This window comes from Rhipicephalus microplus, chromosome 2 (genome assembly GCF_043290135.1).
Source record: "Rhipicephalus microplus isolate Deutch F79 chromosome 2, USDA_Rmic, whole genome shotgun sequence".
NCBI classification, from domain to species: Eukaryota; Metazoa; Arthropoda; class Arachnida; order Ixodida; family Ixodidae; genus Rhipicephalus; species Rhipicephalus microplus.
In genome coordinates, this window is record NC_134701.1 from 287748841 (window position 1) to 287773794 (window position 24954).

General features: G+C 46.6%; 1 protein-coding gene across 1 annotated transcript; it reads left to right on the forward strand.

The window, feature by feature from the left end:
• The first annotated feature begins 1447 nt into the window (after window positions 1–1447).
• Window positions 1448–23440, forward strand: LOC142795340 (uncharacterized). Its single transcript, XM_075886041.1, has 9 exons — window positions 1448–1769; window positions 4684–4740; window positions 5042–5162; window positions 5647–5799; window positions 9607–9753; window positions 17847–18066; window positions 18968–19132; window positions 19629–19963; window positions 22834–23440. Exons 1-9 carry the CDS (start codon window positions 1448–1450, stop codon window positions 22982–22984), a joined length of 1671 nt encoding a protein of 556 aa, XP_075742156.1. The 3' UTR covers window positions 22985–23440.
• Window positions 23441–24954: the final 1514 nt, after the last annotated feature.

Consider the following 24954-nt stretch of genomic DNA (forward strand, 5'->3'; position numbering starts at 1 on the left):
GTTACGCAATTCGAATTTTGTGACGCCTGATTGTTGTTTTACTCCCCTGCCATGCTATATCACACATGTTGCCGTGACTTCTTGCGTGCATGGCTTGGTGGGCGAGTTAGTATTGCATCACGAAAGGCCCACATTGATAGGGACGAAGGGAGGGCGCACAGGACATAGCACTTCACAAAGAATACAGAGCACACAGAACATGGGCATCAGCACTACGTCCTTTTCGTGAAGAAGTTACAAGCAGCGGTGTGGCTCCGTGATATAGAATACTCATTTGCCACGCGCGATCGTGGATAAATTTTCTCATTTCCTGCAATAGCGTTCATGGCGGCAGCTAACAACGCATCGCAATCGGCTGTCAATTGTCATCTCGTTACAGCTTTCGTCATAAAAAAGACACACACACACACACACACACACACACACACACACACACACACACACACACACACACACACACACACACACACACACACACACACACACACACACACACACACACACACACACACACACACACACACACACACACACACACACACACACACACACACACACACACACACACACACACACACACACACACACACACACACACACACACACACACACACACACACACACACACACACACACACACACACACACACACACACACACACACACACACACACACACACACACACACACACACACACACACACACACACACACACACACACACACATATACACACACACACACACACACACACACACACACACACACACTACTTTCAGTAAAAGCCTTGTTTGCGAGCTGGTCACTACATACAGCATCAGGTGTCTGACCGCATCAGTGTGCAGGAGTCCAAAGCCACTAACATGTGCCAAGTATTATTGATTGCGGACTTGGGTGCATTAACTTATTATATGTAACGTCTGCGCGGTTGTGTGCCGCCTTTTCGTCCACATCTCCTTAAGTGCGGCCCCGCCACGGTGGTCTAGTGGCTAAGTTACTCGGTTGCTGACCCGCAGGTCACGGGATCGAATCCCGGCTGCGGCGGCTGCATATTCGATGGAGGCGGAAATGTTATAGGCCCATGTGCTCAGATTTGGGTGCACGTTAAAGAGCCCCAGGTGGTCAAAATTTCCGAAGCCCTCCACTACGGCGTCTCTCATAATCATATGGTGGTTTTGGGACGTTAAACCCCAAAAACCAATCAATCAAATCTCCTTAAGAGCGGCTTTTACCTCTCTGAAAAAACTGCAATGCTTGCATAGCTTTCATGGGGATTTTCCACCAACGCTAAGCGGAAAATGTTTTGGGCGAAAAGGCGCAAACACGCGCATCATTCTTTGTTCGCGCTTAACGATGCTGATTAATCGTGATTAGCTCGAACTCGCACGTTGCCAAGTCACCATTCGCTAAACGCTCAATCACAAACAGCGCATCACTCCAAGGGAGCATGACGGCCTGTCTGGTTTCCGTCGTGGCTTCCATCCTGATGCTGGCCGTGGCCACGGTTCTCCTACTGCGCTACCTGTCGCCCAAGAAAGACGAGCTGCTCATCCAGGGCCCGTTCGGCACCGTGCTGGGCTCCGTCATGAGCTGCAAGGGGCGCCTGGTGTACGCCTTCCGCGGAGTAACCTTCGCACAGCCGCCAGTGGGAGACCTACGCTTTCGAGACGCCAGCGCGACAGCCAACATCGGCACCAGTGCCCTCTACGACGGCACTCGGTCACCAGCCACTTGCCTCCAGGACGGCAGTGCAATCAAGAATCGTGCTAGTGAGGGCATTTACTTCTCCAGTCCACATCAGCAGCAGTTTAATACAGGAGCACACACAGCTCCTCTCTGATGGCATAATGCTTTAATTGGGAAAGCTCTATCAAAAATTTTTTGAAGCCTGATCAACGGTGCTAACTTTTCGTGATAACCTAGACAATGGACAAAGTGACAAATCTGTGAAAGCCGGGTTAGGCGGTGGTACAACGCCACCTAACTTATCTTTCACAGTAAGGCCGGAAAGAGCTACTCACGGACCAGCTTCCCGTAAAAAAAGAAAAAAAAATTACCATCTCAACTAGCCGAACTATACAACACTTCGCTGCATGGTAAATTTTCATGCGCACCACTAAGCAAATAATTCGCATAGGAGTGCCATATTTGCCGGCATTTGCCATTGTCTTGGACGAAATGACGTGTGGTCCCTGGTCTCTTCTCGCTTTATAGAGGTGTCCCAGTTTGCGAGGCTATAGCTATGCTATAAGGCTGGTATTCCTCCAACTAGATATCTTTAATCAAGATTCCTAAAGATATCAAATAAAAAGTTAGTAAATGTTGGTAAATAGTTCGGAATAGTTAATTGGTTAATAAATAGTTAATGAATAGGTAATGTCGAGAATTTTTTTCCTCAGTGGCCCATGGTAGGCGCAGATGCAGTCATGCAAACGATGCTTGAGGCTTCCTAGTTGCCGGTGATCACAAGGTATTTTCGCTCTGGGTGACTTCATGTCGGTATCACTCGACAAGGAATGTATCGCATATTTGTCACATAATCGAAACGTTGGCGATGGCAGCAGTCAGGGTGTTCTAGACGCAACTCCTTATTTTGGCGAACCTGTGCCCGTAAAATGAAAAGAGCAAAACACAGGCAATAGGTGACCAGTAAAAGAGCGAGGGATTGTGGGACACACCATCTGCTACCGGCTTCCGGTTTGAGAAGAGTAGACGACGATGAACCGCTTCGCCGCAAGCCTCACAATATTCGGGATTTGCGTGCGCAGTCGCCCGTTTATCTTCGTCCTCATAAACCATGGTCGGTTGTTGAGCCGTTGGCTGCTCCAAATTGAGCGTGAAAGGCAAACGCATGCATCGGTTGCCATAAGACGAAGAAAGAAAATTGAGGTGGGCCACGGCTGTGAAGAGAGCCACAACGACAGGTAGCCTTTCAGTACGGAACGTTGAAGCCAGAGTGTGCGAAAACCATTTCATCACAGATACGTGTGTGTTCCACACTAAAAAAAGCCCACGCTTGAATTTGCTGCGAATATTATATTGATAAATAAATTGTCACGCAGGCGCGCCTAGCAAATATATTATGGGAACTCGTGGTAAGATCTACCTGCCATACGAGATGAGTGCCGACCATTGCACCCATATATATGACAAAAAAAGGCAAAAAGCTTTACCCAAGAGTAAGTTTACACGGAGTGCTGGACGAGTGTATTTGCGTTTATCCTGGTCAAACTGTGCGCCAGGACGGCACTCAAAGGAAGAAGTGCGTTAAACAAGCGCAGAGTTTAGATTATTCGGTGCCGTCATGCCTGTCTGTATTGTCTATGTGCAGCCGTGCCGCGCAGCTTGATCAAGATCAGCGTTTAAATAAGAATCTGGCTTCGACTAAGAAATGCATCTGATAGCGCGCAGAAGGCGAGAAAAAAAAAAAAAAAAAGATACCTCAATGCACTCAATAAGTGCTGCGCTTCATGCCGACCGACCGACGATGTCGGCCGAAGTAGCGATCCCGAAATGAACTATTAGCACACTGCTACGGCCATCTCCATCCCTGAGATCTTCAAAATGGTGATTTTTTTATCTGCAGTAACGTATCATACAATGAAAACTGTTTTCTATATCGACTGATCTGCTAGCCAAACTGACAGTAACGCCGAGCAGCATAAAAGCATTGCAGATCATTTTAGTGCGATAAAAAGTTTCCCTACCGTTCATGGCTTTCGTAGCTTGTCATCGTCACAGTCATGGTTAGCAAACACAAAAAAACAACTTCAAAAGCACTGACATCGCACGAAGAGGTGTTTTTTTTTTTTTCAACAAAGCGGTACAAAAATGCACGCTGCCGCTGCTAACCCGCGTGGTGCGTCGAACCGGAAGCCGTCGTATCCCACAGTTTCCTGCGATTGCCCATGTTACCGGTCACCTATTCAAGGTGCACACTGATAACGAGAGAACAGCGCCGGGCATCGAATGAACTGATCTGCGGTGAGGCGCGTTGGCATTTATAGGGCATGAAACATTAGAACCTTATCACTGGTGCCGGCACAAGCTCTCAAATACACATGACCACTCGCGTCCTGCGTGGAACGTTAGCAGAATGAACTCAAACAATCGCGAAGTTTCCCAAGCATTGCATGGAGCGCGGTGTGCGCCATGCATTGATAACAGTTTTTGTGGGTGAAGCACCAATACGTCCAACTCACATAAGAAACATGTGTGCCAGTATGCAAGTGTAGCTGCGCGCCATGACACACTCAAATTCCAAGCTAATGACTTTTTATTCTGGCTTATAACCAGTTCATGTTGTCCTAATGTTAAGGCAAAACACTTAGACGTCAAACCCAAAATATGACCATCATGGTTAGGCAGTGTCGCGGACGAATGATTATAAAATCGTAACCACACAGATGGGAAAATCTGCTTGACGTCCACATGAATTCACCGCCACATAACTTCCCATGATGGCGTCGTCACATGACGTCGTAGTTTGGTCGAACGTGCCACCGGTCTTGGAGGCTGTGCGAAACCGCGTTATGAGCAGAAAGCGTACGAAAGGTGGCGGGGCACTGTAAGTACGTCTAAATACGTCGATATAAAACTTCTAGGCGCGTAAAACTTCAGACAACTAACATAAGAGACAAGGACGAGCGCAGACATCAACACCTTCTGAAACACACCTCTCAGATTCACTGTCCGGGGCAGCCCTTGAAACGTTCCGCACTAACGAAAGCAGTTCCGCAGGTGAGTTTTTCCTTTCCACGGCGAACTTTGGTCCCAGGGATAGCGTTGTCCTGACGTAGTCTGGAAGACTAATTCCCTCTTCAACGTGGAGCTGTCCTGCAGAGCGCACTTGGGGACGCCGTTTTTGGCGCCGAAGTAGAAGCAGCTCTTGTTTCCATCTGCTCTCTACAGCATGGTCGATCAGCTTCGTCCATTCGTGCCGTTTTTTCACCCTTGCAGACCTGTCACCAGGACCGCGGTCCACTTGAACGTACAGAAAGTCCCGAAGTATTCGAGCTTGTCGCAGGGTTTCCGAACGCAGAATCCTGCAGACCCGCCTTCCGTGACCGACGGATGGAGCCAGGGTCCCGAACGCAGCCTGAACGTCCAGCGGTAGCTGACCGACACGAATGCAGTAAGCCAGTGCCCGTGCCCGGCACAGGGCAAGTGAAATGAGCGTCACAAGCAAAAAAGGGGGAAAGGAGCTACAATTAACAGTGCCCGAAGAACTAGAAATGTACTTAAGTAAAGTGTGGGATTGGGCTAGTTGGTAATCCATATAAAACTTCTAGGCGCGTAAAACTTCAGACAACTAACATAAGAGACAAGGACGAGCGCAGACATCAACACCTTCTGAAACACACCTCTCAGATTCACTGTCCGGGGCAGCCCTTGAAACGTTCCGCACTAACGAAAGCAGTTCCGCAGGTGAGTTTTTCCTTTCCACGGCGAACTTTGGTCCCAGGGATAGCGTTGTCCTGACGTAGTCTGGAAGACTAATTCCCTCTTCAACGTGGAGCTGTCCTGCAGAGCGCACTTGGGGACGCCGTTTTTGGCGCCGAAGTAGAAGCAGCTCTTGTTTCCATCTGCTCTCTACAGCATGGTCGATCAGCTTCGTCCATTCGTGCCGTTTTTTCACCCTTGCAGACCTGTCACCAGGACCGCGGTCCACTTGAACGTACAGAAAGTCCCGAAGTATTCGAGCTTGTCGCAGGGTTTCCGAACGCAGAATCCTGCAGACCCGCCTTCCGTGACCGACGGATGGAGCCAGGGTCCCGAACGCAGCCTGAACGTCCAGCGGTAGCTGACCGACACGAATGCAGTAAGCCAGTGCCCGTGCCCGGCACAGGGCAAGTGAAATGAGCGTCACAAGCAAAAAAGGGGGAAAGGAGCTACAATTAACAGTGCCCGAAGAACTAGAAATGTACTTAAGTAAAGTGTGGGATTGGGCTAGTTGGTAATCCATATAAAACTTCTAGGCGCGTAAAACTTCAGACAACTAACATAAGAGACAAGGACGAGCGCAGACATCAACACCTTCTGAAACACACCTCTCAGATTCACTGTCCGGGGCAGCCCTTGAAACGTTCCGCACTAACGAAAGCAGTTCCGCAGGTGAGTTTTTCCTTTCCACGGCGAACTTTGGTCCCAGGGATAGCGTTGTCCTGACGTAGTCTGGAAGACTAATTCCCTCTTCAACGTGGAGCTGTCCTGCAGAGCGCACTTGGGGACGCCGTTTTTGGCGCCGAAGTAGAAGCAGCTCTTGTTTCCATCTGCTCTCTACAGCATGGTCGATCAGCTTCGTCCATTCGTGCCGTTTTTTCACATTTCCTACAACATTTCCGCCTCCATCGGAAATGCAGCCGCCACAGCCGGGATTTGATCCCGCGACCTGCGGGTCAGCAGCCGAGTACCTTAGCCACTAGACCACCGTGGCGGGGCTATCAACGGAGGCAGAATGGAACGAGAGGTCATGAGAGGGAGCGAACTGCCAATAGGCGAGTTGAGGGAATCCATAAATGTTTTCAGCGCATGAATAATTACAAAATTATTATAGCTGACTATAAACTTGACAGGCATTGTTTTTCAATCCTAGAGATTGAAGAGTATGACCACTTTAACAATGTGTTAATATTACATTGTTGAGTAGGCGCTATAGGTGGTGTCAGCAGTGATTTTCGCAAGCTATCGACGCGGGACTGGAGCAAGTCAGCACAACGCAAGCTAATTCACTTGTCAGGGGCTTAGGCGCTAATGTCGTCCGGAGACTGTTTTGTCTGCATGCTATATCGGCAGAACAATGCCTCAGCCCGTTTTGTGCCCTTTCTGTGGTTATTATCAAGTATTGATGGCCATAATCAGACGAGCCTCGACTAATGCCGTACGGCTCTCTCTCGTCCTCTCGTTTTGTCTCCGCCTCATTGCCGTGAAAGAATGTTTTCAAAATAGCCTCGTAAATGCATCGATTACACATCAATTATAAAAAACTGGAATTATTTAACGTTTTGATCAGAAGATACACGTGGTCAGTTCATACGGTAGAAATGAAGACCTCTTTGTGAAGTGTCCACTGCCGCTTTAATATTTCCGAGTAGAGGTCACTGGTAATTATAGCGCAGTAATGAAATATAGGGGTGCGCAAATATTCGAGAATTTCGACTAACGAATTGAATAGCATCCTGTTTGGTACTCCAATCAAATAGAGGATCATGAAGATGCCAAGTGTATTTAGAATATTCTTCAAATAAAATAAGCACTGATGCAATACTTCAATGGAATGCAGCGTTGGAAAAGAAATGTGGAACGTTTCAACGCAAAGTTGTTTTGGTCGAGGTGTGTGGCAAACAAAGAATCTTCATGAACCGGCATGCGCTTTCTTCATATTCTGCATAGCTCTCAGATCACTCGTCTGGCGTGGAGTGCAATGACATTGATGGGTGAAAGTACAGGGAGATGGATTTTAGTACAAGGCATGTGTAGGAGTATACAAGCTATTTACAAAGGTAATTGCTAACAGAGTAAAGAAAACATTAGAATTCAATCAACCAAAGGAACAAGCAGGATTTCGAACAGGCTACTCAACAATTGACCACATTCATACTATCAATCAGGTAATAGAGAAATGCTCAGAGTATAACCAACCACTATACATAGCTTTCATAGATTACGAGAAGGCGTTTGATTCAGTAGAAATATCAGCCGTCATGCAGACACTGCGGAATAAGGGCGTAGATGAAGTATATATAAACATTCTGGAAGAAATCTACAGGGGATCAACTGCTACCATAGTGCTTCATAAAGGAAGCAACAGAATACCAATTAAGAAGGGTGTAAGGCAGGGGGACACAACCTCCCCAATGCTATTTACCGCGTGCTTACAGGAGGTTTTCACAAGCCTAGAATGGGAACAGTTAGGGATAACAGTCAATGGAGAATACCTTAGTAACCTGCGCTTCGCCGATGACATTGCATTGCTGAGTAACTCGGGGGACGAATTGCAACTCATTATTACGGAGTTAGACAAGGAGAGCAGAAAAGTGGGTCTTAAAATTAATCTGCAGAAAACGAAAGTAATGTACGACAACCTTGGAAAGGAGCAGCGCTTCGAGATAGGTAATAGTGCACTTGAAGTTGTAAAAGACTATGTCTACTTAGGGCAGGTAATAACCACAGAGCCTAACCACGAGATTGAAGTAACTAGAAGAATAAGAATGGGGTGGAGTACATTCGGCAAGCACTCTCAAATTATGACAGGTAGATTGCCACTATCCCTCAAGAAGAAGGTATATAACAGCTGTATCTTGCCGGTACTTAGCTGCGGAGCAGAAACCTGGAGACTTACAAAGAGGGTTCAGCTTAAATTGAGGACGACGCAGCGAGCAACGGAAAGAAAAATGGTAGGTGTAACCTTAAGAGACAAGAACAGAGCAGAGTGGATTAGGGGACAAACGGGGGTTAAGGATATCATAGTTGAAATAAAGAAGAGGAAATGGACATGGGCCGGGCATGTAGCGCGTAGACAGGATAACCGCTGGTCATTAAGGGTAACTGACAGGATTCCCAGAGAAGGGAAGCGGGTTAGGGGGAGACAGAAGGTTAGGTGGGCAGACGAGATTAAGAAGTTTGCGGGTGTAAATTGGCAGCAGCAAGCACAGGACCGGGTTAACTGGCGGAGCATGGGAGAGGCCTTTGTCCTGCAGTGGACGTAGTCAGGCTGATGATGATGATGATGACGTGTAGGAGAGGCTTGAGTGAAGGCTCAGAGAGACAGGAAAAATAGAGAAAGCGAGAAAGATAGAAAGGTACAAAGAAATGGATAGAAAGAAGGAGGAGAGAAATTATCAGCACCGAAAATTCTTGGCGAGGCGGGGTTTTAATACAGGTTGCTACGATCCTAATGGAGCATCTCAACCACTCGACTTTTCAAGCACGCCAGATATAGTATAATGATGATATGTGGGATTTAATGTCCCAAAACCACGATATGATTATGAGAGAGAGAGAAAGAGAAAATTAACTTTATTAAAGGTGCTGAAGGGGACTGGGCACCTCTTACGGAGGCCAGCCCGGAGAAGCCGTAGTGGAGGGCTCCGGAAATTTTGAGCACCTCAGGTTCTTTATCGTGCACCAAAATCGGAGCACATGGGCCTACAGAATTTTCGCCTCCATCGAAAATTCCACCAGGGGAGTGGGAAGTAGTGCACAAATTTATTTATTACTCAGGCTTGTAGCTTCGAACGCTCCCCTGACTTTGAGAATTGTTTTGTTTTGGCTTTTCTTTTGGGTAAAAAAAAATGGATGACTCCGAATTTCGGGAGCCGATATGTACTGATGAGCCTAAGAGGTTAAGGTAGTAAGGAAAACTTCCGAACATTTGCTTAACTTCGTCTCGAGAGGAAGCAACTCCAGGCCACATCGCATCAAACAGAGCCGAAGGAGCGAAGTTTAGACTACCGACCAATCCCAAGCTGGCTGAACCGCCATGCGCCGTAGCTTCCATGAGAACTAGCACCACAGTATACTTATAGGAAACTACACAGTGTCCACAATAGCTTCAGTATACCTACCTAATAATGAGCCCATCACCCATTGCATTACTGTTTACAGATACGCGCCTTATTTCTGCGGCGATGCCGAAAACGTTGTCGCTTTGGGACATAACGCCGGGGCGTCCTCGGTTGGCTACCTGCTGCACGAACGGGAAGTCTTCAGCGTCAGCAGGGCTATTCTCATCAACGAGACACCATTTACAAGGTACGACATGTAGGCCGCAAATATGCATTGTTTATATATAGCATTTGCACTTCTTTCTAATAAAAACCAAGGAAAGTAAAGGGGACGTTAACTGTGCCGTTTTAAGTGTGTTGCACTATTTGTGATATGGATGGCGAAAAAGTAAAGTGGAGGGATAAACAGCTTCCGACTGGCAGGTATTGAACCTCCAAACCTTTGGATTGCGCACTCAATGCTCTTCCCAAATAAACCACGGTGGCAGTTGCCCCTTTCGTTCACATTATCAGGTATTTATGTGCACGAAATCTGAGAGCGTTAGTGAGCAACGCTCACAGCGACGACTGCTAGTGTGGAACTCCCTTTTCGCCAGATGGCGTCGCATAGCGCGTAAAGCTTTAGGACAGCCTTCTCATATTGCCTGCAGGCATCAAGACTGCCCGTATATACGGACGAGACCTTCGCAGGGACTGAATGAAGGAAAAAAATATTGAGGTCTTGTTTCTTTATTTGACACAATCTTAATGAAAACCAGCCGTTATTCACGTGATTCTAAATGAAAAATGTAGCATCATGACCGTTAGTAGTTGAAGCCAGTCAAGAAACACACTCGCCGCACAACGATAACAGCGAGCATGGACGTTGATCGTACATAAGCGAATGGCAGGTGAAAGAAATTGCCTTTGACGTGTGGGTTGTAAATCTTTCCAGCGTAATCAGTAGTTCCTGCGTGTCTTCTAGATTGTCCACAGATATTCTCGTCACGCATGTAACCTGATCGGAGCAATCCTATACATCCGATCATAGGTGTGGCTAGCTCTCACTGGTATTACATGTAACAGAGTAAATCTGTGAAGCTGATCTATGCAAGAAGAAAGACAAAAAAAAAACGATTGATAAAGAAAAAGTGCACGTGACAATACACGCGTATACGCGTACACCCGTGGCCACCTGAAGCGGGCATTTCCCGCACCTTGTTTCGGGCAGGTAGGTAGGTAGGTAATCAACTTTATTGATTCACAAAGGAATCATTTGAGGGGGGGTGTGGTTGGGGAAGTGGGATCAGGATGACAACGAGGCCTCGGGCCGCTCTAGGTGGCCGGACACTGCTGTGCTTCGGCGACCCTTCTGGCCCAGCTCGCTGTCCGGAGCTGTAAACCCGGTTGCGAGCTGCGCAGAGCAGCCTCCCATCGCTCCTGGTGTTCTGACCCTTGCCACGGAGGCTTGGGTTTGTTTGGACAATTGAGAAATATGTGCTGGAAGTCGGCTCTGGTGCTGGGACATAAGTTGCAATGAGGCGAGGTTTCGCCATGTGTAAAAAGGGAGAGAAGAAAAGGAGTCGTCACTGTGGCCGTTTGAAGTCTGCGCCACAAAGCCTAGTCACTTCTGTAGAGGGATTTATGTCACGGGGGATACGTTAGGCGGGAATTTCGGTAAAATAGCGTGAATCGTGATAGCTGAGGAGTCGATCCCTGGCACTTCGAAGCGAAGGCAGGTCGCTGTGAGCCCGGTTGGTGAGTGCTCGGGCTTGGGTGTGAGCGGCCGTGTTGCCTGGGTGTCCACAGTGCGCAGGGACCCAGAGGAGGGTGATGAGGCGATCAGGCGGAAGAGATGATTCAAGAATTTCAGCAGCCGGAGAATGAATTTGGAAAGTGGCGAAATTACGAATTGCAGTTTCTGAATCAGAAAAAAATATACTCAGCGGAGGAGTGAACAATGGCTAAAGCAATTGCCGCCTCCTCTGCTTCCAGAGATTCTGTCGAATTTGGAGGGGACGCACTAGCGACCAGTTTTTGAAATCCATCTACGACGGCTACCGCAAAAGCTCGATGATCTACATATTCGGCCGCGTCTACATAGACTGCGGGAGAATTAGGAGGGAAGCGCTTCTGAAGGGACTTGACTCGAGCTTCCCGTCGTGCCTGATTGTGTTCTGGGTGAGTATTTTTGGGGAGTGGCGGGATTAATAGGTTGCTGCTAACAGTGACGGGAACTGCGTACGTGGCCGTGGTGTGACCAGGAACGTTGATTCCAAGTCAGCGCAGGAGTACTTGTCCTGTTTATCTGAGTGATAGTCTTTGATATTGGCTGAAAAGATGCGCCTCTACAAGCTCTCCCAGAGTGTTGTGCACCCCAAGTTGAAGTAGCTTATCCGTGACTGTTGATTTAGGGAGATGTAGCGCAGTTTTATAGGTATTACGAATGAGTCTGTTAAGTTGCTCGATCTCCGTAAGTGAGAGATAGAGGTAGGGGATAGAATAGGTAATTCTGCATAGGCAAAAGGCCTGTATCAGGCGGCATGTGTCTGCTTCCCTCATGCCGCGATGACGATTGGATATGCGCTTAATGAGGGAAGCTGTATTTTGAACTGAGGTGCGGATTAACTTTATGGTGTCAGCGTTTGAGCCATTGTCGGAAATATTAAGGCCTAAAATATTGATTTTATTGACCCTGCGAATAGGGGTGTCATCAAGCATGACTTGAATGTGACATGTATCTTGCTTTTTAAAGTCAATTACTTTGAAAGTCAATTACTTTACTGGAGTTCCGATTTAGCCGCCGAGCAGGTGAGCCCAATATTGTTGGTGTGTTTAACAACAATGTCAGCGGCCAACTTAAGCTTCGATTCGATTTCGCCATGGTTGCCAGTATTGACCCAGATGATGATGTCATCCGCGTACAAGGAGTGATTGATGGAAGAAAGTTTGGCAAGTTCCCGCGCTAGCGGTATGAAAGTAACGTTAAAAAGGAACGGGGACAAAACCGATCCCTGGGGCGTTCACTTGCTACCTAGCATGAAGGAATCGGTTTTGAAAGTGCCCAACTGTAGGCAGACGGACCTATTGCTGAGAAAGGCAGAGACATACCTGTGCGTGCGAAAGCCTACGTTTAGTTCACTAAGAGATTGCAAAATCGAGGAGTGAGAAATATTATCAAAAGCCTTAGTCAGGTCCAATGCAAGGATGGCTCTGGTGATGTGTGGAAAAGTAGGATTTAGCACGTCCTCCTTAAGCTGCAGCATGACATCCTGAGTGGAGAGTCCCGCTCGGAAGCCGTACATGGTGGAGGGAAACAGTTTTTCTTGTTCGATGTAGCGATTAAGACGATTGAGAATTACATGCTCCATCAGTTTTCCTGTACATTAGGTAAGAGAGATCGGTCTCAAATTATTAAGGTCTAACGGCTTATTATGTTTGGGTATGAAAGTCACCTTAGCTGACTTCCATTCCTGGGGCAGCGTGCCCTGCTCCCATTGTTGATTCATGTAATTGGTAAGAGCTGCCACTGACTTGGAGTCTAAATTTCGGAGTGTTTTGTTAGTAATTCCATCTAGTCCTGGAGCAGATGTGGTACGAAGTTTGCTTAGGGCAGCCCAAACTTCCGCCTCTGCAATTGGTGCATCCAAGTCTGCATTGGGAGCTCCATTGTAGGTAGGTAACGATTCTCACCTTGGGCCAGGGAAATACGTAGTTTTAAGAGCAGTTTCAATGTCTTGCCCTTGTTTTTCTACTTCAAACAAGAGTTTCGTAATTCGCTTATTACTTTCACATCGCGAGGAGCATGGATCTAACATATGGCGAAGCAGGGACCAAGAGTTCTTCATATGTAGAGTACCGTCGAGCCCGTTACATATCTGGTTCCATTGCTGCGATGAAAGTTCGGCCGCGTGTTCAGTTACAAGCTGGAGTGTTTGTGACATTTTGCGTTTTAGTTTACGATTATATTTTTGCTTGAGCCATCGTTTCTCCAAGCTCTGATAGGCCTCCCATAGGTGGAGTAGCCTTCTGTCTACTGGATCTCGGATATGTGCTGCCGGGGCTACTTTTTCGCTAAGAGCTACATCCTGTTTAAGCTGAGACGCCCAGTCTTTGTAGTCTTGAATTTCTTTTTTCGGGTTTCGGTCTCGGATTTCGCGAAATATATCCCAGTCAACAATATGTTTTAAATGAAACTGTGGACGAAAATTGGCATGGGGCAGCGTAATTGTTAGGATGTAATGATCACTGCCGAGGTTGACCCCACTGTGTGTCCAGTTAGCTTGTCGCACATTTCTAGTGAAAGTAAGGTCAGGGGTGGTATCTCTGCTCACACTGTTGCCAATTAGTGTTGGTAGCATGCAGTCAGTGACTAGAGTGCACCTGTTTCGCTGAATGTATTGAAGAAGGCTGGTGTCCTTCCGAGTGTTTCTCCTGTAACCCCAATCTACGTGCGGGGCATTAAAGTCACCCGTTACAACTATGGGAGCAGAGTTTGCTATTTGGATGGCCCTATCAATTGCTTCAAAAACAGCAGTGAGGCCATCTCTAGGATGAGAATAAATATTCAAAATAAAATATGTGCCTTGTCCTGTACGACGTGGGAGAAGTTCAAGAAGAAGGCAGTTACTGTAAAGATCGGAAAGGTCATGCGCTATGAACGAGATATTCCTCTGTATATATGTGGTAGCCCATGGGGAGCTAGGATGCGAATGTACAGCCTGATAGCCGAGGAGTTTGCAAGCTTTTAAAGGCTCCTGTACGGAGATGACATCAGGGACCCGTGTAGACCGCTGTATATAAAGTGAGAGGTTGTCTCGCTTGTTTCTTAATCCACGGCAATTCCATTGCCATATGCAGAGTGAAGAGGGTGAAGATGAGGCAAGGGTGCAGGAGGGGGTTATGTCTGCGAAGGCGCTGGAGAGGGTTGAGATTGTGGGAGAGATTCGAGTCGAGCAACTAACACGTCTAGAATACTCTCTATCTTATTGAAGCGTTCAGCAATTTGCGTAAATCCTAAATCAACCTTTTGTTTGAGTCCCCGGTGTTCTTTCCGAATTTTTTGACTGGTGCTTTTAAAATCGTCCTCCGATGACTCGAGTTGCTCTGTCCTTTTCTTTTTTGCTGGCTGTGGAGAGGAATCTATAATGTCGGTCCCTGACTCGGCTGCCATATCAGGCTCTATGACAGAGGGGGAGGTGGATAGGGGTGGAGAAGACGCGGGTGGGGCAGCTGTAAATGTACTTAAACGTTCCAGCACCAGAGCCAACTGTTGCTTTAACTCTTGATTCTCTCGCATTAGACCTTCGACAGTCTCCTGAGTTTTAGAATTTTCTTTAGCGTCAGAGAGCATACAACAGGAGCAGGAGGCTTGCTTTGCCCAGCTCACCTTTTCGGGTTTGCTGCTGAAGTCGCGGCTTTGTGATGCACTTCGTCCAGGGCTTTTGCCTTTGCTGCCACGGTTTCGTCCAGGACTCCTGCTTCTGCTGCTACGGTTTCGTCCAGGACTCTTGCTTCTGCTGCTACGATTTCTATCGTCGATGCTTGAAAAAAAACTGCTTCTCGAGCTGGAACTCGGGCTGCTCCTGCTGGTGCTCTTGTTGCGACCTTTGTCGTGGCCGAGAGAGACGGCTGACGCCACGCTGAAAGCGTTGCTTGCATGCCCTGTCACCCGTCTTGTGAGCGTCCCCACAGATGATGCACTGCGGGGTGCAGGGATAGTCCTCCGGGTGTTTCTGTCCGCAGCTTGAGCAAGTGAGGCGATTTGGCAAAGGACATACATCTCGTCGGTGGCCGACTTGTCTGCAGTTTAGGCACGCTTCCGCCTTCGGTCGAAAGTTGAAAACGGCGTAGAGGATGCCAAACATTTTGACTGACGGAGGAAGCTCCTCAGCCATGAAGTGACTACGCCCGCACTCGGACGAAAGACAATCTTGAAGTCATCGACTGGACCGTGGCAGTCGTTTTAAGCGAGGACGCGCCACAGCTGTGTTGTCGAGCTTTGAGGAAACGCTGGGCGGTGATTCCATTTTGCGTGCTGGCGTTTCGGCAGCTGACGCCGCTTTACTTGACTGCGTTCCTTCAGTTTCTTTTGACTGCTGTCGAGGTGAGCGTTGTCAGGCATTCAGGACTACACTCCATTCTTCTGGGTTGAATTCTGTGGCAGGCGAATCCGCGCCACTCACCATGTATGCCATTGCGTTGCCGAATGAACTTGTGCACGCGCGTCGAAGCGTGAGCCCGACGCCGGTGCCGGTGGCGTTAGGGCTAACGAGGCGGCGTTCCCCCGCTCAGCAAGAGTTGATGTTTGCAAAGCTCCTCAAGAACAAATAGGTTTGAGGCACTCACCAGCAGCGTCGGCAACTTGCTGAAGTTCAAGAGAGACCACTCTTGGCACCAAAAAAGCAGTCTTGGTTCGACAAAAACTTCGTAGAATACGGAGCCCATGCGAGGCCCACCAGCCTTGCCTGGCCCCCTAGCGGACTTCCTCTTGTTTCGGGCAACTGTGATAAAAATAAATGAGTGATCTATTGCGCGTTCGAACTAGTGACTTGTAGCGCCGCAGATCAATACCAAAACCACAAGCTTAAATTCTTTCTTTCTTTCTTTCTTTCTTTCTTTCTTTCTTTCTTTCTTTCTTTCTTTCTTTCTTTCTTTCTTTCTCTTTCTGTTTCCTTCTTCCCTTCTTCGATTGTTTAGGCGGTGACAGCAAGCCCATTTCTCTCATGCCAAAGCCTCATGCCCCGGTCAATTAACTCTGAGACGTTTCGTGTGTGCGTCATTCCGATTTTTTTAGCCATAACTCGCAATGGCATTAGAAATTTTGACTGACAGCAGTAAAGCCTTCTTGGTAGGTCCACATTCACCAGCCATTTCTATGCAGCAGCTAGCGCTACTTAAAAATGGTGTGACACGAATGGCGTATACCACGTCAAACCTTAACGGTTCCTCGCTGTCGTATAAAAATGTCGGCGTCGCTCTAGTACTGTTATGCTCCCATTGTTATAAAATCATGATATAGTAAAACACTTAAATTGCAGGTATAGTCTCCAAATGTTTTTCTCTGGCTCGTGGTTCCTTCATGCTCAAGCCGCGCGGCTGCTACGCACAGAGTGGATGGCCTTCCGCCCGACTCTTAATCGCTCCTGGATTTCGAACACCCAATGAAAGGCGAGCGAAAGACCTTCTGTCGTGTACGGAGCAGCCGCGCGGCATGAACGTCATGCCTTCACACTTACGCTCCACACATAACCTCGTTAAGAGGTCAGCAGTCGGTGTGTGGCGAACCGACACTAAAGTACCCCGGGTCTTACGTAATAATACAATCTTCGTCGTCGCGACCACCGCCGCTGTGCCATAGCGGTTAAGGTGCTTGGCTACTGACAAAAGGATGCAAGTTCGATCCCGACAATGCTGGTCTTGTAACGATAGAGGCGAAACTGGCCCGTGTACTTAGCTTTAGCTATACGATAATAAAAGCCAGATGGTCGAAATTTTCTGAGTTCTTCCCTACAATGTTTCGTCAGAAACATGTCTTTTTGCACGTAAAATCTCAATAATTAAGATACTTATACGTAATTACGTTTATCGCTTTGCTTCAGTCTTCAAACAGACTTGCTTTCCACACACACGAGTACAGTTCTTACGTAAGCGTAAGCGTAGTACGTGGCAACGCAATGCGATACACCTCGGTAGTGTTCCATAGCTAGATGCTGGTCAAAGGCTTCATACAATATCGGTTTTCACAATAAGTGATACCTGTGCTATCTGTTTTTCTTTTTTACTGCGTTGTTCTTCGCCTTAGCAGCCTCGATCCTTCGTGACGTTAACATGAGACTAAAAAGTGTGGCAGCTTGGGCTAGTTGGTGTGACATGACGATAGTTATAGCACGAGAACAGAACGACGACAAAGAGACAAGAAGGACACGAAGTACACGAGCGCCCGTGTCTTTCGTGTTCTTCTTGTCTCTTTGTCGTCGTTCTATTTTCGCGCAATAACTATCGTCATGATAACATGAGACTTAGGGTGTAAGGGCATTCCTGTAACATGTATCGCGATTTTGTTTTTGTTTTTTGTCAAGCAGTGACAAAATGCAGTCAGTGCGACAGTTAGTTTTTCTAAAAATAAATTCACTGCAGGAGTACAATCAGAAACTTTCTGGTTGGCGATAGCCATGCCCGTATCAATAGAAAGCACCCAGTGAAAAACGATATTGCATTTAAGCAAGGGCTTGCGGCCGCATCAGCTTAGAAACATATCTATTCCGTAAAGTTAGAATGTAAGGCTGCCTCCAGCAGTTGCCATTATTTTCCTTTGAACGAAGAACTTTGACGGTGCAGTAATGAAACTCCTTCACGCAGGTACTTCGATAACACCATCACCGCCAAAGCTAATCTGGCGACTTTGAGCGAACGACTAGGCTGCGACTCGAACGAAACGCGTTCGGTTTTCGACTGCGCGCGAAATGCCAGTGCTGCTAAAGTCGTGAGAAGTGGCTGGAATGGAAGACCGATCTTCTTCCCCTCCTACAATAATCGCCTGCTGCGTTTCGCACCTTACAACCGCAAGGAACTAGCCATCGTACGTCACCCATTTTATGTGCAATTTAATGTGAATATTGACTTCGAGAAATTTCAAGACAGGGACAGAGTTATGCACATGCCCAGTCATTTATCTCCACTCCAGCCTAACAGTTTAGAGGTATTCGAGATGTCAGTGCGATATGATGTTGGAGACATTCTGTGCACTTGTATGTAACCGTGACTTTAACAGAAATTTAGCTGAATTTCACAGTGCTGTCAGCGGCAGAACCAAGCACGCGCGACGCTTGATTGTAGACAACGCAGGAGAAATATTAAACATGGTAAACAAATATTCTTGAGATTAGTGATAGAGAGCAGACACTTTCGGTGGCACGTTTTTTACAACATGAGTGTCAGAATTACTTGATGCTTTTGAATGAGCAAAGCTGTATGAACAGCAGCCAGCTTTATATCCTTATACTTTTGTGCTGTGCTTGTGTGATGGATAGGTATAATGTAATGCTGCACACAAGCACGGTATTGCATTATTTCACGACGTAGCTATAGGATCATGCAGTCATTTTTTTGTGCTCATATTAATTTTGAGGTGGTATTTTATGGTACAAGAGCTAATGTAATGATGGCCAAATAGCGCTGCGTGATGGCACTGGGCGAGCACATACGGTAGGCCTCTTGCAAAATGTAAAACTTTTTTACCTTAGTTAATGGGGAGTGCAAAAATAGTAACGAAGATAGAATGACTTAGCAGTTTATATATGATTTGCATCACTGTATTTTATTCATATGCTAGTCCAGAATGAAGAGTTTATTGATATTCGCCGAGAATTCCTGGTTGAAATCCTGTTTAATAGCTACGAACTATTTAAACGTAACATTGTACAATAATCGACTAGCTGACTGTTGTTCTGTTCATATAATTATTTACCATCACCGTGCAGCCTAACCGCATCGACCTGCTCGTCGGCCACACGAAAGGCAACATCTTCAACCTGGCAGACACGATGAGACCTGACTACGCTCGAGCACAGCTGCATTTTTCCGCAGCTTTCCTCACCCTTCTTGGCTTGGAAACGGCGATGGAAATAATTGAGTACTACCAAAAGGTACCACAGACAATGCTGTCTTGCAATCTTGTCCAGCAAAATGTACCGACCCAAACTGCTACATTACACTTTCGTAATACATAATAATAGATTTTTGAACACGTTCAGGGGACTAATCACGTGAAAGAATGACCCACATTTACAATAGCTAGTAGTGATGTGAAACGACTCTTATTCAATGACACTCGGAACGAAATGGTACCGTGAAGGAAATGGTGTCCGAATATCGTGTAACGAGTTGCGAGATGAAGTGTTCTACGCATTACTCATTGGTGGCTAAGCATGACACGATATATAGTATTACGAGTTTAGTAGAGAGTGTTTCAGCTCTATCTATTGGCCCTTTCAGTAACGTAGCTGAGACCTACTGAGATGTCTACACGTTGCTTACGAGCGTGCTTACATTTTCACTGACACATAAAAAAAACAGTTTATTCCGCTATTCTTGTCGCTGCTCAAACAAGCGTTTAAGCATTGAAACTTGCCGTTTAACCAGGCGGCGCAGGCGGGGTTGTTAGGTCCAGGTGTTGACGAGGACGAAGCAGAAGCCACAATGCTGAGTGACGTGCTGCACGCATGTCCCGTGCGCTTCTACGGCCAGTTCCTGGCCCAGGAGTTCAATCGCGTCAGCAGCTTCGTGCTCCCCCGTCCCGAAGGATCGGCCTCGTCGGCCACGGACGCGTACGTGGAGCGATGGCTGGAGCTTGAAGAAGACCTGCAGCGCGCCTTGGGAACCTTCCTTCCAGACGACGTGTTCGACTTGGACGGCAACGACAGGTTCAAGCTCAGCGTCACCCTCATCTACATTTGGACTTCATTCGCAGCCGCTGGGTATGTACACGTTGCAAAAGAACACATCTAAGGGCTGCGTATCGAAGTACTAGTGCTTGCTTAAACTCTCCTCTAGAGAAATTGTGAAGAGCATTTCATGCTTCCAAGTGTATCAATGCATGGCCGATGTGACAGCTGTTCCCGCATGGGGATTTCACTATATTATAATTGCGTCATTGGGAAGCCACTGTGCAAAAAAAAAAAGCAGTACGGGAAGAATACATCGTGGAAAGTACGGCATATGGCAGCGCACACAGGCGCTGAAACAACACAAGCACTAAAATCAGTCCACCTGATAGCAGAACAAAATCGCTTAAACATATACGCATTTTGTAACGCATGCTATTTTTAGACGTGACGTATTCCCAGCGGAAAAATCAATAACGACGGCACCGTATCAAAACAGCGGCAATCAATTCACACACACAAGCATCAGAAAGGAAAAAAGATGTAAGGTGTGGGTGCCCTCAGAGGCGCAGAGAATACCACATCCAATTCAACATTTTGGCAAAGCTTTAGAAGGCTTGAAGACAAGGTGTGGACGTAGGGTAGGACATCTAGCTTTCTTGGCGGGCTGCGGCCCTAAGGTGTCGTCGCTGCCAGCAGCTGCATGACCACCTTAGAAACACTTCAAAAGTGATCCCGCCACTAAAGCAAAAGAGCCATCGGGTACCCTAAATGTGCAATCTAGGGCACCCGATGTTACATCATGTTCCCGATTTCCCATCATGTTTGTATTCCATTAGAACAATATACGCTGCTGTAGGCATCCCCATTTTTCTCACCAGGCAAACACTGCACATGTGTACCAGGTAGCATACTGCTTCCTTTATGAATCGGTCACAGTTGTAGTGTCTCAGATGAGTAAAACCAGTTCATCATTTGCAAGCTCTTCACTTGCTCAGAGTCACAGTACGAGAGGCATTACTCGCATAACTCTGCATGCATTAGGCCGAATTCTTATTTATACGTCCAAGCAAGTTCAACTTCCCATGTCTTCTGTGTGTCGTTTCTTCTTCACTCTACCTATCGACATAAACATATACCAGCTCGCGCAGCGCACTGCTTCATTCATCAGCTCACGCTGTACACCACTTTACTCACGAGCTCGCGCTGTACCCCACTCTACTGGCTAGCTCGCGCAGTACATCACTCACTCACTAGCACACACAGCACACAACTTTACTCACTAGCTAGCGCTGTGCACCACTCTACTCACAAGCTCATGCAGTACTGCACTTTACCCACTAGCTCGCGCAGTACACCACTCTACTGGCTAGCTCGCGCAGTACATCACTCACTCACTAGCACACACAGCACACAACTTTACTCACTAGCTAGCGCTGTGCACCACTCTACTCACAAGCTCATGCAGTACTGCACTTTACCCACTAGCTCGCGCAGTACACCACTCTACTGGCTAGCTCGCGCAGTACATCACTCACTCACTAGCACACACAGCACACAACTTTACTCACTAGCTAGCGCTGTGCACCACTCTACTCACTAGCTCATGCAGTACTCCACTTTACCCACTAGCTCGCGCAGTACACCACTCTACTGGCTAGTTCGCGCAGTACATCACTCACTCACTAGCACACACAGCACACAACTTTACTCACTAGCTAGCGCTGTGCACCACTCTACTCACTAGCTCATGCAGTACTCCACTTTACCCACTAGCTCGCGCAGTACACCACTCTACTGGCTAGCTCTCGCAGTACATCACTCACTCACTAGCACACACAGCACACAACTTTACTCACTAGCTAGCGCTGTGCACCACTCTACTCACTAGCTCATGCAGTACTCCACTTTACCCACTAGCTCGCGCAGTACACCACTCTACTGGCTAGATCGCGCAGTACATCACTCACTCACTAGCACACACAGCACACAACTTTACTCACTAGCTAGCGCTGTGCACCACTCTACTCACAAGCTCATGCAGTACTGCACTTTACCCACTAGCTCGCGCAGTACACCACTCTACTGGCTAGCTCGCGCAGTACATCACTCACTCACTAGCACACACAGCACACAACTTTACTCACTAGCTAGCGCTGTGCACCACTCTACTCACTAGCTCATGCAGTACTCCACTTTACCCACTAGCTCGCGCAGTACACCACTCTACTGGCTAGTTCGCGCAGTACATCACTCACTCACTAGCACACACAGCACACAACTTTACTCACTAGCTAGCGCTGTGCACCACTCTACTCACTAGCTCATGCAGTACTCCACTTTACCCACTAGCTCGCGCAGTACACCACTCTACTGGCTAGCTCTCGCAGTACATCACTCACTCACTAGCACACACAGCACACAACTTTACTCACTAGCTAGCGTTGTGCACCACTCTACTCACTAGCTCATGCAGTACTCCACTTTACCCACTAGCTCGCGCAGTACACCACTCTACTGGCTAGCTCTCGCAGTACATCACTCACTCACTAGCACACACAGCACATAACTTTACTCACTAGCTAGTGCTGTGCACCACTCTACTCACTAGCTCATGCAGTACTCCACTTTACCCACTAGCTCGCGCAGTACATCACTCACTCACTAGCACACACAGCACACAACTTTACTCACTAGCTAGCGCTGTGCACCACTCTACTCACTAGCTCATGCAGTACTCCACTTTACCCACTAGCTCGCGCAGTACACCAGTCTATATACTCCCTAGCTCGCGTGGTACGCCACTCCACTCTTTAGCTCGCACCGTCATCACTCTACTTACTAGATCGCGCAGTACACCACTCTACTCCACTTTAATTTAGTGTTCCAGCAGTGAAAAAATGTTTAATACTATATATAATCCACAAAAACAGTAAAACATTATCGTTTCTTTTTCTCACCAGTCGCCTTCCAGTTGTGAACAATGCTTCATGGCCACGGGTCACCGGCTACGCGTTTCCAGTGGTGGACATCAGACCGAACAGACTCACGATACTCAACGACAGCAGCAGAGAAGAACGCTGCAAGTTCCTCGAACACAGGCTACTGCTCTAACAGGATCCATCAGCGCGTTTTTAATGTTTTTTAATCCCGATTGAATGTACATTTTATATATACCTCACCTGTGAGGACAACGTTTCCTCCGCTTATGGTGTTCATTCGCTTTTAGCAAAGATGGCTGCCCTTAAATACCACGAATATACCGCAGGACTCTCGAATACGTCGTAACATTGTGCTTACAAAGCTTCGATCACACTGTTATTGTATTCTCAATCTAATGAAGTCTTTGGACACACGTTTGTTGCTTAGTTGTTGGAGGGGGTCAATAAGCGAGACTCATGAGCTTTCTCACGAGCTGCTGCACAGATAATTTTCATTCTTATTTTCTTTGATCATGGACATTTTATGGACATATTGATTCATTTAGTCAAACTCATGTGTGTAATTCTTTTTTCACCTGTACTCACATTCACAGAGATGGCGTTTATTTATTTTTTTAAAAAAAAACAAGAGCACTCTAAATAGAACTCAGAAAAGTGCAATATTTGCTACTAACGACGTGGTCGTGCCCGCTCCAACAATATTTTGTCAGTCTGTTCCTGTACCCTAAATACTTCAAATGTATACTGCGGCTGAAACCTACATAGCCCACTTTCATCGGTATGCACGAACAAAATTTGTGCTTGGCTCTTGTAAATTGGAGTATATATATATATATATATATATATATATATATTGAATTAAATTGTGGGGTTTACCGTCCCAAAACCACGCTATGATTATGAGAGACTCCGTAGTGGAGGGCTCCGGAAATTTCGACCACCTGGGGTTCTTTAACGTGCACCCAAATCTAAGCACACGGGCCCACGACATTTCCGCTTCCATCGGAAATGCAGCCGCCGCAGCCAGGATTTGAACCCGCGACCTGCGGGTCAGCAGCCGAGTACCTTAGCCACTAGACCACCGCGGTGGGGCTATATATATATATATATATATATATATATATATATATATATATATATATATATATATATATATATATATATATATATATATATATATATATATATATATATATATATATATATATATATATATATATATATATATATAGCAATATTTTGCGATAAAGTTATACATTATTATTGTGCTTCCGTTGGTGCCGTCATAAAGAGCAAGTGGCCCTTCTTGGCAAAAGGCGCACAATTCTGGACTGTCGGCAACGTTTCTTCTTTTTGTTTTTGTTCTTGGAATCTACTGAATGCCTTAAAAGTGCTTCAAGTCTTCCTATTTTTTGTGCTTGCTTAATGCCATGCCGCTTCGAATCACTTCTTCAGGGGATCAATCCGCGCCCATTACCTTCATTTCATATGTCTTGGAGCGAAAGAAAGACACGATGCTGTGGCGCTAAACTAGAAAAGAAACACTAAGGGGCAAAAAGAACTAGGAAAGTGGGCGTCTTACTCTTTATATTGAAGTTTTGCCCTACATCACGATGTATTTCATTAGGTACCAACTCGCCCTAGAAAAACCAGCCGTGGAACGTAAGCACAATTGCAAGCCAGTTACGACACAAATGAACCAGATTGGATGAAATCATTTTGGCTGGTTTGGTCACGACTGTTGACGCAGCGCTGGTTGAATGGATTTGGCTCACTTTGAGACAAGTGTGGCGTTTGGCTCATTAATTTAGTAGAAACGGCCTGCGCTCGTGTTGCAACTCGGGATATGTGCCATTTCGACCCCCCACTATTTTATAAGTTAAATATACTAAGGCGCGCTTTAAACTCATGTGAAATTTAACCTAGCTACGGTCTCTGCATTTCGCTTTTTCTGAAAAAAAAAATGCCACATGTATGCCACTAATATAATTATAGGCGTCTTCAAGAGAAACTAATATGATTTTGTCTTATCTTTGTAATTGTTTTACGTGTCATTGTCATATATCGTAGTTTATTATTGATTACTCTTTACTGTATTGCACAATTACTGTATATTTTTACTATAAAACTCATTCGGTAATA